This window comes from Hypanus sabinus, chromosome X1, assembly GCF_030144855.1.
Source record: "Hypanus sabinus isolate sHypSab1 chromosome X1, sHypSab1.hap1, whole genome shotgun sequence".
Taxonomy (NCBI): Eukaryota; Metazoa; Chordata; class Chondrichthyes; order Myliobatiformes; family Dasyatidae; genus Hypanus; species Hypanus sabinus.
The window spans coordinates 16,534,157-16,552,051 of record NC_082738.1 but is presented as its reverse complement, the minus strand read 5'-3'; the positions used below and the strand labels follow the sequence as shown (position 1 = coordinate 16,552,051).

Below are 17,895 nucleotides of genomic sequence, written 5' to 3'. Positions count from 1 at the left end.
GCTGATGTGCTTCCTACGTAAAGCACTTACATGCTGGGCCCAGGACAGGTCCTCTGAGATGACAACACCCTTTGCTGCGCTCCTACTATTGCAAGGATATTTTTCAATCGGTAGAAACCAAAACTTCTGTAGGTGTGGAATCACTAACATCCTACACAATTCACCTTTACTCTTGCACTTAAATCCTCTTGCAATAAAGGGCAACTTGATATTTGCCATCATAATTGTCTGTCGCATCTACATGTTAGCTTTCAAACGACATCATGCATGAGTAACTCCCCGCGTTCGCCAGCGCTTGCCATTCATAAATGATTAACATTCGGAAAGTGCTCCGCAAGTTTTTGCGTCAGACGTAGAGGAGGCACGCGGCTGCATGAATTGCGGGTCTTGCGTGGTGCGTATGACGTGTTTCTGGCAGTGCTCGTTGGAGTTGGTGAGTAGCGGTTACACCGACGAGAAGCAGGTAAATTAACGGTTTCGATTTAGGAGGTACTGAGTTGCTCTTCCGTGCCGTGCAGGGGTGAAGAGCGGGGAGGTACCACGAGTCGATGGTTGGCCGTCAGGCCAAGTAACGTGAAAAGGTCGGCTTTGGCCTTCATTGACGAGCTACCGTATTTTTGTGGTCACTCGTCTGGGGTATTCGGCTGGAATTCATGGGTGGTACAGGGTGCGGTGAATGACAATTGCAAAGACAAACTGCTACCTTGCAGCCTTGGAGCTAGCCTTGTTTTGCTTTGCATGATTTAATTAGTACATGTTATTTAATTACCTTTCGTGCATGTTTTCCTCGCTTCCTGTCTCAAATTAGCGTTTAAAGTGGGGCTCCCAGTAACCATTAACGGTTATGTGTAGAAAGGATTTTGGTCGTTAATTTGGGAATGGATGGTTATGTCGACGGCCATTTAATGGCCTTAAGTGGTTTGCTGCAGTCATCGTTGTAGTCCTATTAATGAATGCCAGCGATTAAGCCCAATAAGTTTGATGAGCAATAATGTATTTCCCTGTGAAGTTGGTGTGAATTGGAGAGGAACACTGAAAGGACGTGTTCCCATTCACCGGGGACCCCTGCCATTCTCCATGGTAAAGGTTTCGGATTTGTGACATGCCGTTTGCGCGATTTGTTTTTTTTTTAACATTAGGGATGTGTGGGGTTGACGTCTTTCACCGAACGGGTTCTATAGTGTTTCTTTGTTTTGTGGCTGTCTGGGAAGATGAATCTCGGGGCTGTATGCTGCATAAATACTTTGATAATAAATGCACCTTGAATCTTTTGAAGTAATCTAAGTGAATGGCTGCTGTGTAGTTTCTGAGCAGTGCAGTCCTGATGATGGAAAATGAATGTTTTGGGTTGTGAATGGATTACCAGTTTGGAGACTTGTTTAAGGTAGTGTTCAACCAGTGTATTATTGGAGCTGCACTATACTAGGGAAGTAGAGGGTGTTCTGTAATGCTGCTGATAGGCCTTGTGGATGGTGCAAAGACTAGAGTGTCAGGGGAGGTAAGTCTCTTGCCTTCAATCTGTCCTTATAGTCATAGTATCTGTGTGACTGGTGTAGATGAATTAATGTGTGCTGGTCAATGGTGACCTTTGAGGTGTTGATGGTGGGCTTGATATTTGATGCCATGAATGTCAAAGGTGGTTAAACTCTTATTGTAGACCTGTCACTTACTGGCATGAATGTTACTTGCCCAAGAGTTATTTTAGTCTTGCTGTATGTAGATGTGAGCTATTACATTTGAGGAGTCGAGCTGTTACATTTGAGGAGTTGTGAATGGAATTGAATTTTCTGCAGCTTTGTAGACACCCTTGATAATGGACAAAATCAGGGGAATTGTAGCTAAAAATATTAATGACAGGAAGAGTACAAGTTTTACTGAGCCTTGTGGAAATTACTTGCATACAGTATCTTGTCTTTTGTTACACCTTTTTAATTGCCCATGCAGGGAGTTGATTAAAGGTGCTTTCTGTTTGTACCTGCTTTGTACTTTACTGAAGTAACAATTTTTAGTCTTATTAAGTTGTCATTTCTAAGATCCAAAAAGTTCTCTGGCATATTTTAAGATTGTTGTGAATGATTTTGGCAATAAAAACAGAACCAACAAAGTACATCAATGCATTACAAGTTAGAGGCGTGTAACCACTATGAGCATCTGCATGTGGATGGAAAAGTCTCGCGATACCTCCCTTGTTTTAATGAAGAATTACTGCTAGCTGGCAGGTCATAAATTTAAAATTTTATTCCTTGCGTTGAAGATAACTTTAGAGCAGCTCACTGGCCAGTTTCAAGGCAGTAATGAAGTTACCCTATTGAAGCTGTATCATTGCTTCTCACTTTGTATATCAACCATGTTTCAGTGCTACATCCATGTTTTTGTCGAGCACCTCCACACCATCCACTGCAAGCTGAACTTCCAGGTGGCTAAGAATTTTAATTCTCATTCCTGTTGATCCATGTCAGGGTGGAGGAGCAACACCTTGCATTCCATCTGGGTAGCCTCCAACTTGATAGCATGAATATCGATTTCTCCTCTGGTGAACAAGTCCCCCAACCATCCTATGCTTCCTCTATTCCTTACTCTGACCTTTCACTTCTTCTGACCTGCCTATAACTTCTCCCTGGGTCCCCTCTTCCTTCCTCTTCTCCTTTGGTCCACTCCTCTCCTATCAGATTCCTTCCTCTCTAGCCCGTGACCTTTCCCATCCATGTAGCTTCACCTATCACCTTCCAGCTAGCCACCGCCTCTTTTGCTCCTCTTTCCCACCCTCACCCCCCCCCCCCCAACCTTTTTATTCTGGTGTCTTCCCCTTCCTTTCCAGTCCTGAACAAGAGTCTCGGCCCAAAACATTAACTGTTTACTCTTTTCCATAGATGCTGTCTGACCTGCTGAGAATTTTTCCAGCATTTTGTGTGTATTGCTGTGGATTTTCAAGATCTGCAGAATTTCTCCTATTGTGATTTTACCCTTCTGCATCGCCTTATTTGACATTTTTTGCACTCTCTAGAGATCAGCTTTCAAGTCTTGTTACCAATCATCCCTAAATTGGTTTCTGTTTAAGGAATGTGTTGCTGTACAAATCCTTCCTTGCTGTTATCTCTTATCTCATGCCTGTCATTTTGCAGACCACTTCTCTCTGATTGTGGATATTTGCTAGCTTAATTTCAAAAAAGTAAGTTTGCTTTACTTGAAATGTTGGCATTTTGACTGAACCTGTGGAAGTACATAGAACGGTACAGCACAGGAATGGACCCTTCAGCCCACAACATTGTACCAAGCAAGCTAAAAAGTAAATCAAAACCCCCGAAAAACGAATTCTTTCTACCTACACGATGTCCATATCCCTCCATCCTCCTCATATTCATGTGCCTATCTAAGCGTCTCTTAAAAGCCCCAATCACCGTGCCAGGCATTCTCCACATCCCCTTTGAACCTACCTCCTCTCAACTTTAGTGCAAGACCTCTGGTATTAGACATTTCAACTCTAGAAGCAGATACTCTTTCCACTTTATCTATGCCTCTCATAATCTTATAAACCTCTATAAGATCTCTTCTCAGCCTCTGCTGCTCCAAAGAAAACAGCTCATGTTTGTCCACCTCTCATGATAGCACATGCCCTCTAAACTAGACAGCATCCTGGTAAACCCTCTTCTTAGCCTCAACATCTTTCCTGTAGTGGGGTGACCAGTACTATATGCAATGCTCCAGATGTGGCCTAACCAGGGTTTTGTAAAGTTGCAATGTTACCTCTTGACTTTTGAACTTAATGCCTCAACTAATAAAAGCAAGCATTTCATAAGGCCCCTTATCAGCTTGTGTAGCCACTTTCAAGGTGCTATAAACCTGGACCCAAAGTTCCCTCTGCTCAGCAACACTGTTCAGGATCTTGCCCCTAACAGTGTACTGTCTCCTTTCATTTGCCCTACCGAAATGCAGTATCTCACATTTATCTGTGTTAAACTCCATCTGCCATTTCTCTGCCCGTATGTGCAACTGATCTATATCTCACTGTATTCTTTGTCAGCCTTCTATACTATCCACAACTCCACCAATCTTGGTAGTATCTGCAAACCTACTAACCCACCCATCTACATTTTCATCCAGGCCATCACAAACAATAGAGATCCCAGCACAGGTCCCTGCAGAAATAGAAAGAAAGTGTATCTTTTATTAAATGCAGCAATGTATTTTATATCCCAGTGAAGCCAGGGTTAAATGTGGCATGTTTCATTTAGGTGAAATAGAGCTGCATTAGTGACAAATGGATCAGCATGGCTAACTTATCTTTAGAGGTAGAAGGAAAACACATGAGAACAAGTCTATCACATGAAGTACCATAATTGAGGTGCATTTGCACTTTTGAGTTTCAAGTGCTTTATTTTCTGTGATCTGTGCAAATTCAGACCAACTTTTTTTCTCACTTAAGGGAGGTTAGAAATATAGGATTGTACACATCAGGCAGAGAACACTTTGATATGATAGCAATCCTTGTCCCACTCTGCCCTCTTAAATTTCTGCAAGTGATGCCTCTGATCATTGGATCAATACACTTCGCCCATGATGCTGTGCTGCAGTTCTTTTAAAACTAATGCGGTTTAGCCAGAGAACAGCTTTGAGAAATGCCCCTGCATGATGAGAGAAGTGAAATTGAAATGGTTTCACTTAAGGTATGTACAAATTGATCTTTAAAGGAGTGGGGTTGACATTTCAGTAGCCTTCAAATGTGATATCCAAACCACTAACTCTTTCTACCATAAAACATTGGCCTTGACATCTTGATGTTTTTTTAAAAAAAAACTTTTACTGGAAGCAAGTGGCTGATTCGCCTCTCAATTTTACATACTGAATAATTGCAGTTGAAAACCCACTTGGGTTTTGGACTGCAAGATGCTTATTTGATTGACTTTCCCATAACTATTCAAGTTTTTATAAATTTGTAACATTTTCTGTTTTAATGTTCAGATATGTGTAAAGTCCATTCATCCTCCTGGGCTGCACACTGTAACATGGCAAATAATCCACTTAAATAATGTTGGGCTAGATTAAATTTAGAAGCCAATTGACCCTCTGCATTCTAATTAATGCATAGTTAAGGATGTTAGTCATCTATTTTCAGGGCACTATTTGAGAACCTCATACTGGAATGAATGCCTGAGGAAGGAGCTGATAGTGAACATAGCTCCCTGGATGTGATTACTCTTGTTTTGAACAATAATTCACTTTGTTCGAGGTAAGCCTGAAGGATGAAAAGCACTGTGAGGATTGAGGTTGACTTTTCCAGAAGAAATAGAGCAAGAGAGTAATCACGGGATGGTTCCTCTACAGTTCAGCCTGATGGACTGGACTGCAGTGGTCATTTTTATTCATGTGAATCAGTGTTACTTGAGCCCGTAGCTCCCACTGGAGCATAGGCTATTGATTACCTCTGAAGTCGATGGTTGGAGTTCATCAACGCTTTTGCAGTCCATTGCATCCACTGTACAGGGCCTATACAGCTTTCACCCATTTCCACCCATTTTCATGACGGATGTAAGGGTTGGACTTTGAGAGTGTTAACTTCCAAATCTTTCATTTGGATTGCAAACCTGGACCATGAATGTAACTGTAAGGGTCATTAGACTTGTTAGGGAAATACTGTTGAATATGTTAACCCTTAAGAGCAATTGGGCATTATGTTAAGCAAATAGTTATTATAAACGAGATTCTGTAGATGCTGGAAATTGTGAACAACATGCTTGAAGTTCTGGAAGAACACAGCAGATCATTTAAGGAGGGAAACAGTTGATTCTTTGAGTTAAGTATGCAGAATATCATTGTCTACAAGGGACTTACTGCTTGTAATGTGCTGCCCATTACAATAGGTTTTGTTTCAACTATTACCACTGAACAATTAATATGTATTGCAGAGCATATTGCAGTTAGAGAGGAAGGCAAATGAGGAACTTGTTGCTAATTGTTGTAGAGTAGGTGCTATTGTCCTTGCTGCTCCAAGGACCCAGGTCCCATCCTGATCTTCAGTGCTATCTGAGTAGAGCTTGCACAAGTGGATTTCCCCAGATGTGCTGGTTTCCTCTAAGTAGGCAGGTTAATTGTGCACTATCGGTTGCCCTTGGTGTATACAGGTGGTGAGAGAATTGGAGGGAGGTGATGGGCATGCTGGGAATCAGAAGAATGGGATTTCTGTGATGTTGTAGTAGTATTACTAATTTGAATTGGAGCTTTTTTGTATATCCAGAACTTTTAACCAGCAAATTTATCAGGCCAGACTTGGCAGTTTAGAGGGGAACCACTAGCAAAGTTCCTTCTGTACCTGTATGTAGCAGCATGAAGGCCAAGAGCACAGCCTAGTGTGGTGAGCTGAAGGTCATTTCCTATACCTTTGAACCTGTGCACAGTAATCCCTTTGAGTTAATAAAAAGGTGAGTGGTTTGCTTTGTCAATTAAATTTCATATTTTTTGAATCCATTTCAACTGTTTACATGTCTGTCAGACACTTAAATGCAGTTCAAAATGCTCTTTGAGAGAACAAGCCATCAAAAAGCCATTGAGGTAAATGACATATGGGATTTCAGGGTCTAGTTGCTTGTGGCTGCTGCACTTCAGTGGATTAATGTGATGGTGAGGCTTGGAGTTGGATGAAATAAGCTGAATGTAAATTTTGGTGTCCTTGGGGATTGGACAAGGGGACTGGGGCAAGACCAGCCTGCAAGCTGGGTTGATCAGTTTGTCCTAATGTCTTGGCATTGCTGGCTCTTGAAATCAACAAGTAATAGACCTGCTTGATTTACTATCAAAATGACTACCCTTCAGGTGGGGCAACTACTATTTACTACAGTGGTATTAAAACTGATGTAAAATAATTTGGAGAGCTCAGCCGTCTGAATTACTAAAATTAGAATTAGGTTTAATATCACCGACATATGTCGTGAAATTTGTTATGCAATACACAATAATAGAAAAAACATCAATTACAGTAAGTATAGATTAAATAGTTAAATTAAGTAGTGCAAAAATAGAAATAAAAAAAGTAGAGAGATGGTGTTCAGAAATTGGATGGCAGAGGAAAAGAAGCTGTTCCTGAATCATTGAGTGTGTCCCTTCAGGCTTCTGTACCTCCTTAATGGTAGCAATGAAAAGAAGGCATGTCCTGGGTGATGGGGGTCCTTATTGACGGATGCTGCCTTTTTGAGGCATCACTCCTTGAAGATGTTCTGGATTCTACAGAGATTCGTGCTTGTGATGGAGCTGACTAAGGTAACATGTCTCTGCATCGTATTTCACAGTAGCCCCCCACCATACCAGACAGTGATTCAGTCAGTTAGAATGCCCTCCATGGGACATATTTAGAAATTTGCAAATCTACTCAAACTAATGAAACATAGCCGCTGTCGTGCCGCCTTTGTAGCTGTATCAGTTTGTTGGGCCCAGGATAGATCCTCAAAGATATTGACATCCAGGAACTTGAAATTGCTCACTCTTTTCACTTCTGATCTCTCTGAGGACTGGTCTAAGTTCCCTTGACTCGCCTTTCTGAAGTCCACAATCAGTTCTTTAGTCTTATTGACATTGAGTGCAAGGTTGTTGCTGTGACACCACTTGGCTAGCTGATGTATCTCTCTTCTGTACGCCCTCTCAACACCATCTGAAATTCTGCCAACAATATCATCGGCAAATTTAAATTTGCTGTGCCTAGCCACACAGTCATGGGTGGAGAGAGATTACACCCAGTGTGCAAGTGTTGATTGTCAGCGAGGTGGGGATGTTGTTTCTGATCTGCGAGGTCTGTGGTCTTCCGGTTAGGAAGTTGAGGATCCAGTTGCAGAGGGAAGTAGAGGCCCAGGTTCTGGAGTGTTCTGATCAGAACTGTAGGAATATGAGCACGTACTGTATGTAGAATGCTGATCTTTAAATGTTCATACCTTGAAACTCAGTACATTTGGAGGCTTTAGATCTGTTATAAATTTATGCCCTCAGCTTCTTTTAAAAATTTTGTTAAAGGAATATAATAATGTTCCTTTGCATAATATTTGGGCAGCTAACTGCTGCACGGCTGAAGACCTTATTGTATTCGACAGTTTGTAATCTAAACTGAGATCCAGTGGAACACTTGCATAGCTAGGTGTTGGTAAACCTTTTTGGATCCTGTTTCTAGTAATTAATACTGTGAAATGCACATTAATTCAAATTTCAGATTATGTAACTTGTAATTATTTCTACTGTCGAGCTCGTTGAAAGATCCAAGCCAGTAACCAGAGAAGCGAGATGTTCTGCAAGTGACGCCTGAGCAAAATCTGACTTGAAAATTAAAGATGACTTTTCTTCCTCCTTTGTGAGGACTGTCATTTTTGTATTGCAAATTTGAGATTGACTTCTGCTTGAAGTACTATAGTAACCATTTATAGTAACTTGTGACTCCAATAACTCTTCAACTGATGGTTGAAGAATTAAATCCTTTCTGCTGCAAAGGGAGTTTTAATAACTTTGCAGTATTGAACATAAATATAGGAGCATAGAACTATTAATATTAACACAACAATATAGAACCATAGAACACTACAGCACAGTAACCATATAACAATCACAGCACGGAAACAGGCCATCTTGGCCCTCCTAGTCCGTGCCGAACCCTTAATCTCACCTAGTCCCACCTACCCGCACTCAGCCCATAACCCTCCACTCCTTTCCTGTCCATATACCTATTCAATTTTACCTTAAATGACACAACTGAACTGGCCTCTACTACCTCTACAGGAAGCTCATTCCACACAGCTATCACTCTTTGAGTAAAGAAATACCCCCTCGTGTTTCCCTTAAACTTCTGCCCCCTAACTCTCAAATCATGTCCTCTAGTTTGAATCTCCCCTACTCTCAATGGAAACAGCCTGTTCACGTCAACTCTATCCCTCTCAAAATTTTAAATACCTCGATCAAATCCCCCCTCAACCTTCTACGCTCCAATGAATAGAGACCTAACTTGTTCAACCTTTCTCTGTAACTTAATTGCTGAAACCCAGGTAACATCCTAGTAAATCGTCTCTGCACTCTCTCTAATTTATTGATATCTTTCCTATAATTCGGTGACCAGAACTGCACACAATATTCCAAATTTGGCCTTACCAATGCCTTGTACAACTTTAGCATTACATCCCAACTTCTGTACTCAATGCTTTGATTTATAAAGGCCAGCGTTCCAAAAGCCCTCTTCACCACCCTATCTACATGAGACTCCACTTTCAGGGAACTATGCACAGTTATTCCTAGATCTCTCTGTTCCTCTGCATTCCTCAATGCCCTACCATTTACTCTGTATGTTCTATTTGGATTATTCCTGCCAAAATGTAGAACCTCACACTTCTCAGCATTAAACTCCATCTGCCAACTCCAACTCCATCTGCCCATTCTTCTAACCGGCATAAATCTCCCTGCAAGCTTTGAAAATCCACCTCATTATCCACAACACCTCCTACCTTAGTATCATCGGCATACTTACTAATCCAATTTACCACCCCATCATCCAGATCATTTATGTATATTACAAACAACATTGGGCCCAAAACAGATCCCTGAGGCACCCCGCTAGTCACCGGCCTCCATCCCGATAAACAATTATCCACCACTACTCTCTGGCATCTCCCATCTAGCCACTGTTGAATCCATTTTATTACTCCAGCATTAATACCTAACGACTGAACCTTCTTAACTAACCTTCCATGTGGAACTTTGTCAAAGGCTTTGCTGAAGTCCATATAGACTACATCCACTGCCTTACACTCGTCAACATTCCTCGTAACTTCTTCAAAAAAGTATAGGCCCTTCAACCCTCCATGTTGTGCTGACCCATATAATCCTTAAAATAAAGTACTAAACCCACACTATCCCATAACCCTCCATTTTTCTTTCGTCCATGTGCCTGTCCAAGAGGCTCTTAAATACCCCTAATGTTTTAGCCTCCATCAAAACCATCCCTGGCAAGTCATTCCAGGCACTCACAACCCTCTGTGTTTTTAAAAAAAAAACCCACAAACAAACACCCCTGATGTCTCCCCTAAACTTCCCTCCCTTAACTTTGAACATATGCCCTCTGGTGTTTGCTATTGGTACCCTGGGGAACAGGTACTGGCTATCCACCCTATTTATGCCTCTCATAATCTTGTAGACCTCTATCAAATCCCCCCCTCATTCTTCTATGCACCAAAGAGAAAAGTCCCAGCTCTGCTAACCTTGCCTCATATGACTTGTTCTCCAATCCAGGCAACATCCTGGTAAATCTCCTCTGCACCCTCTCCATAGCTTCCACATCCTTCCTATAATGAGGTGACCAGAATTGAACACAATACTCTAAGTGCAGTCTCACCAGAGATTTGTAGAGTTGCAACATGACCTCTCTACTCTTGCTCAGTTCCCCTGTTAATGAAGCCTAGCATCCCATAGGCCTTCTTAACTACCCTTTCAGCCTGTGCAGTGACCTTGAGGGATGTATGGATTTGAACCCCAAGGTCCCTTTGTTCATCCACACTCTTAAGTAACTGACCATTAATCCTGTACTCAGTCTTCTGGTTTGTCCTTCCAAAATGCATCACCTCACACTTGTCTGGATTGAACTCCTTCTGCCATTTTTCTGCCCAAATCTGCAGCCTGCCTATATCCTCTTGTAACCTTCGACCACCTATAGCTCCATCCACAACTCCTCCAATCTTCGTGTCATCCGCAAACTTACTCACCCCTCCTTCTGCCTCTGCATCCAGGTCATTTATAAAAATCACAAATAGCAGAGGTCCCAGGACAGATCCCTGTGGCACTCCACTAGTCACCGACCTCCAGGAGGTTAAATATTAAATATATCTTAATTCTTGCAGAACTGTTCTACACATTTAATATTAATTGAATTTGGGTGTAAGCATGATTTGAGCTTGTTTAAAGTTCACTTTATTGAATGCTTCACTTTCTGGTTTGTATGCCTCTTTGCATTTAAAGAATTACAGGTAGTTGTTCATAATCAAAGTTTTTTGTTTGTGTCAAAAGCTTCAAAGACCTTGACCACATTGACCAGGGAGTACCTTACACTAAAGTTGAGTTTTTAACCATGTGGTAATATTGTAGATTTGGGACAATAAATTGTATTGGGCAAATGTGGTCTAATTTGCCTTCTGGCCAAGCCTCCATCGGTAAAAGGAAATGGATTTTTGGCTGTTCTAAGAACAACACTGAATAGACATCTTCCTGTACCAAATTACTTAATTTACACCTTTCTGTGATACATTGTTTGAAAACAATGGAGTCTGTGACATATTTAATAATCTTTCTAATTTGGCACATGCAATGATCATTTGAATGTTTTAATATATCTTGGGGAAAATTTTAAACTACTATTCTTTTATGCAGGTACGTGAGCGTGACCATGGGAATTTTTGCTTCAGGTCTTAAAGGCATCTTTGGAAAGAAGGAGATGCGAATTCTCATGGTTGGTCTAGATGCTGCTGGAAAAACCACCATTCTTTACCAATTTAAGCTTGGAGAAATTGTTACCACAATTCCTACCATCGGTATGTTCAAATAGCCTTATAATTGAAGAATCAGCAATTGTATTGCTTTAACTTCAATAATGGAAGATCTTTTACAGCTTGTAATTTGAGTCAGTCTGGTGATTCCAGTACTCTAATTAGCAAGTGATGCTTTACAATCTGTCTGCAGCTAAGTGCCTTAATTTTCCTTGAATAAAAGGTTTGGGCATATTTGGGTATTTATCATTGTGTTAGAGATTTGGATTGTTGAATATAATTAAGAGAACAGCTTTGAGTCAAATCATCCGTGTGAAAGAACAAGGGGAAATGGTTAAAGTTCTTCTTGGGCCTTGAGGTGATCAATAAACTTGGAGACTTTTGGTAACTAGTTTCACTAGTTTGAATTACCCATGTTGACATCATATCACATTTCTATAATCTGTCATAAAATCTGTGCTTTTACTCCTGCATTTCCAGGTGAAAATCATAGATTCCAGCTCCTTCATACCCAGGGAAGCAGTGGTAGCTACCAGATTAAATACACAGATTTTTGCATAACAGGGAAATTAGGGGTTATGGGGAAAAAGGCAGATGGGTGGAGCTGAATCTGTAGTCTAATCAGCCATAATCTTATTGAATGACAGAACAGGGTCAACAGGTGCTCCTGCTTTTTTTTTGAAGAATTGCAACAGGTACTTTTCAAATACTTTGTATTCCTTGTGCACTTACTCTTAATGTTGGTGCCGATATAGGAAAAGGACTGTTTAATACTCAGTTGGGCAGGGTGTTAAATACCTATGGGGGATAAAAGCTGGATTAACTGCATTAACTGGATTAAGCTGGATTAACTGCAAGATGGTTTCTTGGTACTTGGAGAACAGTTTCTGCTTTAATGCTGCAGCTAGAATTTCAAGGTTCCAACTTGGCTATTTGCATCATGATGACTTTTGACTAAATAATTGTGCTTTTGATTAAATTTGCAGTATTGATGCCAAATTTCTGGTTGGATAGATTTGGTGGATTCAGTAAAAGGGGAAATGGATGGGATAACCAGATAATAAAATGTCTTTCTTTTCAGGTTTTAATGTGGAAACCGTGGAATATAAACACATAAGCTTCACAGTATGGGATGTCGGTGGACAGGATAAAATCCGACCACTTTGGCGTCATTACTTTCAAAACACACAAGGTAAGGGGGTGACTTTTTTTTCTATCTACACTTTCTTTATTTTGACACGACAGCCATTACTGGATATTCAATTATATCATTTATTAATGAGCATTTTGGAAGGGTAGGGTGAAATGAGGTGAGAGCAATGTGTAATTTTTAGATTTGGTGTACATTTGAGTCTAGTTTTAATCTTATCAACAGAAGAACTGAGTGAACACATTTTTAGGTTCTAAGTTTACAAACAGCAAAGACTATAAAAAGTGAGGCATTAACAACTTTGATTCGTAGTTTCAATGCACTTGTTGAATTTTAGTCAGCGAATAAGTCACTCAACTAATGGATTATTGGTTTTGTATCTCAAAGGGGCTGGAATACAACAGGTGAAAACTTTTGCTTTTCTTGTACAGAGTCGTGGGTATTCCTTTTCAAAAATTATTTTGCATTGAGCACTGCATCTTTGGCAGATTATATTGACCATGGGTTGCATAAGTTGGCTTGTATTCCAAGTTTAAAGTTGAAAGGTGATGTTCTCAAGGTTTTTAAAACTTCCAGTGTTCAATGGTTGTTGGAAAAACTAGTTCTGAGCAGTGTCTGGAAAGAACAGTACAGTTATGATCCATTTCTAAACTGGTAAGCGCTTTATCTGTGATTGAATTGACTTTGTTTCTTGCATCCTTCACATACATGAGTAAAAATCTTTAGGTTATGTCTCCGTTTGTGCAATTTATAGTAATTTGTAATAAATAGTACTGTATGTGCAACAGAGCAGTCAATATAACTTAGAAATACAAAATATAAATTATGTCAGTGTGAATTAATCAGTCTGATGGTCTGGTGGAAGAAGCTGTCCTGGAGCCTGTTGGTCCTGGCTTTTACAGTTTCCCGGATGGTAGCAGCTGGAACAGTTGTGGTTGGGGTGACTCGGCTCCCCGATGATCCTTCAGGCCCTTTTTAAACACCTGTACTTGTAAGTATCCTGAATCATGGGAAGTTCACAACTACAGATGTGCTGGGCTGTCCACACCATTCTACAAGGTCCTGCGATTGGGGGGAGTACAGTTCCCATAATAGGCCGTGATGTGGCCAGTCAGGATACTCTCAATTGTGCCCCTGTAGAAAGTCCTTCAAACCTGGGGACTCATGCCAAACTTCTTCATCCATCTGAGGTGAAAGAGGTGCTGTTGTGCTTTTTTCTCACTACACAGCCATTATGTACAGGCCATATGACGTCCTTGATGATGTGTTTACTGAGGAACTTAAAGCTGTTCACTCTCTCAACCCCAGATCCATTGATGTCAATAGAGGGGTTAGCCCATCTCCATTCCTCCTGTAATCCACAAACAGCTCCTTTGTTTTTGCTGCATTGATGGAGAGGTTGTTTTCTTGACACCACCGTGTCAGGGTGATGACTTTTTCCTCTGTAGGCTACCTCATTATTGTTTTGCGATTAGGCCTATCAATGTAATGTTGTTGGCAAATTTAATTAGCAGATTGGAGCTGTGGGTGGCGATACAGTCAGGAGTAAAGGAGGGAGCAGAGGTTAGGGAGCCCACTCTTAACACCTGTCAGTAATCTGACAGGAAGTCCAGGATCCAGCTGCACAGGGCAACGTGAAGGCCAAGGTCTTTGAGCTTCTTGTCGAGCCTGGAGGGAATTATGGTGTTGAATGCTGAACTGTAGTCCAAGAACAGCATTCCCCCATAAGAATCCCTCTTCTCCAGATGTGCAGGGACGGTGTGTAGAGCTGTGTCAATTGGTTGTGTCAGTAGGTGAATTGTAGGGGGTCCAGTGTGGGTGGTAGCAAGCTGCAGATGTAATCCTTGACCAGCTTCTCAAAACATTTGCTTATTATTAAGGTGAGTGTGCCAGGACATGATACCTTGGTCTTTTTAGGTGCAGGGACAATGGGAGAGTAGAACTCTCCGTCCTTACTCCTGCCCCTCACCACCCACAAATGTTTATTTCACACTCTTTATTTAGAATATTGAGGGAGATGGGGTTAAGTCAGATGGCCTTTAAAATAGAATTGCAGTAAAAATCTGATTAGAACAGGCTCAAAGGGCTGAATGACCTATCCAAAATGGCAGTCACTTCTGCTTCCACTTGGACTGCAACCTGTGTATGTTTCTTGCAGTGTATTTAACTGTTGTTCAGAGAAATTGGTGTTGTAAGAATTAGGAAAGATTAACTGTAGTCTGAAGTTTTGTGCTCACTTTTGTTCTTCTAGGGTTGATATTTGTCGTTGACAGTAATGACAGAGAGCGTATGAATGAGGCACGTGAGGAGCTGATGCGAATGCTTGCAGAAGATGAATTGCGTGATGCTGTCTTACTTGTCCTTGCCAACAAACAGGTAAATTAACTGTTAAGTGAGGGGTAGTTTTCATCAGTTTCACTGGGATGGTTTGACTACCACTGTTCAAAATAGAACTTTTTTTATTGAAGTGGTTAATTGCAGAACTTTCCTGATTGTGTATCACAGCTGAGATGAGTTCTGAACAACACTTTAGTGGACCAAATGAGTGCCTGAATATTCCAACTAGGCCTGATGTTTCATCACATTTGCAGCAACTGAGCCTGACTTTCCCTCTTGGGTTCACTATGATCACTTTTCCTAAAAGGCCACATTCTTAGTTTATCCGTATTTGCGGCCTAGCAAGTACTGCATGACAAAATATAGCATTTGTAATTTTGCGCAAATTGTCACTGCTAAAATGTTTTGTTGTACTTTGGTACTTTAGTTTCTTGCACCTTCAGCAAAGTGGCAGCATTAGTCTTTGCGCATTGCAAACTGCTAAAAAAAAAACAGCAAATCTCGTTTCTCTTGCAATAATGCCTCTCAAATAGTCTAGGTTACAATGCTTCATTGCCAAAAATAAACTTTTATCCAGGAAGTAGCGAATAATGCATGTACTATGCATTTTGCTAAACATTTTAACAAATGCTTGTCTCAGTATCACAACACAGGCAATCATTCAGTTTATCCTGCCTATTTTGACTCTTTGGTAGAGCTATCCAATCAGTCACATGGCCCTATTTCTTTAGCATTTGTCCAATTCTCGTTACCTCCACACCTTCCACAATCCTTTACAGGTAACAATTCTGAATCATATTTCTGCTGTCTTATTAAGTTAATGTTCTTTGCATCTTGCAACTTATTCTTTTGAAAATTATCTTAAATCTGTGTCTTCTGGTGAATAACCCTTCTGTTTGAAAATAGGTTTTTCTTAATTACGCTTACTAAAATATTTGTCAGATTATATCAGAGCCTGAAAAGTTGAAGGTGAGCCTTAGCTTCTCTGGTTATCAATCTAAGTTCCTGTAAATGGTATCCTCTAAGACATCTGATGCCTTTCTCCAAAGTGTATGCCCAGAATTGGGTGTGCTGCTCCAGCTGAGGCTTAACTAGTAATTTAGAGAAGTTTAACATAACTTTCTTGCATACCATTTTAAGGTTAAGGAACCAGCACATCTCTAATCTTTCTGAACTTGTCTTGCACTCAAGCACCCTGACCTAATGATCCTGTTGCTGCACCTACTTTCACTTAATGTTCATATTGGTATTTCTCTTTCCGTTCTCCATTAGTTACTGTTTTTTTAATGTAGCAATGAGAAAAGGGCATTTTGGGATCAGGGACAATCTTGCAGCTTCTCATAAAGCAATATAATCCTGAGGTATAAATGTTGCCTCTTCCTCCTAGGATCTTCCGAATGCAATGAATGCAGCTCAAATCACAGACAAACTGGGCCTACACAATCTGCGCAGTCGACAGTGGTATATTCAGGCTACGTGCGCCACCTCTGGTGAGGGTCTCTGCAACGGACTGGATTGGTTAGCCAGTCAGTTGAAAAAGAAGTGATGACTGCTTGCCAAGGATTGTGTATTTGGAAAAATGTAACTGTCCTGATGAGGTGAATTTGGCTACACTGACTTTTTTTAATCTTCATCATTTCCTTGGGGTATGGTGTCTTCTGGTTATTGAATTGGGGATCCAAGCAGTAGTGTCCTTTGACTGTATTGTAGTCTCTTTTCCAAGACTCATCAACAGCTGCTGTTGGCTTAAATGTAAGAAACTTGAACTGGAACTGGACCTGTGCAGAAAGATCTTGGAAAAAAAAATGCATCAAGATTGAATTTATCAACAGTGCATTTATCACATTCCAATAAATGGAGCGTTCTGCTTGTATTTTTAAATTGCACTTGAGTACTGGAACTCCCAACAGTTTTGTTCACTTCTCCATGCTTTCATTGTTACTGTAAAATTGGCTTAATTAAACACTTTACTTGTCCACCTCTGCAAAATAGTGTGGGTCAGTATCTTTCTATGGCTGAAATTATAAAATTGACATTTTTTATAGTGACTGTACTGAAATATTGATCTGACATTTGTTTCTGTATTTAAATGGTTTCCAATTGCTTTCAAACCATTTTATTGAAGGGTGAATGAAGTGGTTACTGATTTGCAGACTAACTGAAGGTGCTGAAATACTTGTGTGAAGCCACTGAGTCGTCTGCAATAATAAGTGACCAGCTACGTTCAAGAGGCATTCCTTGCAATGTAGTGTACATGATGTAATTCTCAAGCGTTGTCATTCAAAATAGCACACATTTAATTGTTTGTAGAGCAGGTGGAATGGAGAAGGACTCCATGTTGCTGTATGCTTGGATGTTGGTGCACATTGTCAAGGTAGTATGTAATTGGCAGAATTGTTTGTATTGAAGTTCTACTTGAACCTTTCCTTTTATAAAATTGTAAACATTTCATGCATTTCAATTTCCAATTCAAAGCTTGGGACCTGTGGTACAGTGGATAAGTGCCATTCTTTACTCCAGGATCCAGGTTTGTATCTAGACCATTCCCTCACTGAGTTGTTGACAGCTACAGAAAATGTCAGTTGGTGGAAGCTGTTATTTAACCTGGAGAAGTTGTTCTTAAATATCAGGAAGTATCTGTTCTGAGTTTTGTTCACTTCCCTCAAGTTAGCTGTGGTTGCAACAGGAAAGTATTTTCTTTTTTAAGTTTTTGCAGTATTTATGCATGCTCCTGGGCTGACAAAAGCATTGTGTAATCCAATAAAGATTTCTGGGGGGAGGTTGTGGTTGGGGGGGGGGGGGGAAGTGGCTATAAGTGAATTGTTATACTGAAGAAATTGATGTCTAAGGGATGAGACAGTGGGATGGAGAAACATTTTTTTCACAATTTTGGGCTTTAGAGTGGATGACTGG

The 17,895-nt window shown here is 40.6% G+C and overlaps 1 protein-coding gene across 2 annotated transcripts; it reads left to right on the top strand.

The window, feature by feature from the left end:
* Positions 1-354: 354 nt before the first annotated feature.
* LOC132384641 (ADP-ribosylation factor 1-like) lies at positions 355-16,971 on the top strand. Of its 2 annotated transcripts, none has more exons than XM_059955952.1 (5): positions 355-463; positions 11,380-11,540; positions 12,577-12,687; positions 14,897-15,021; positions 16,370-16,971. In XM_059955952.1, exons 2-5 carry the CDS (start codon positions 11,396-11,398, stop codon positions 16,526-16,528), a joined length of 540 nt encoding a protein of 179 aa, XP_059811935.1. In that variant the 5' UTR covers positions 355-463; positions 11,380-11,395; the 3' UTR covers positions 16,529-16,971. The 2 variants fall into 2 exon arrangements, with proteins under 2 accessions (XP_059811935.1, XP_059811937.1); XM_059955954.1 differs by having other exon boundaries at positions 361-433.
* The last annotated feature ends 924 nt before the right edge of the window (positions 16,972-17,895 follow it).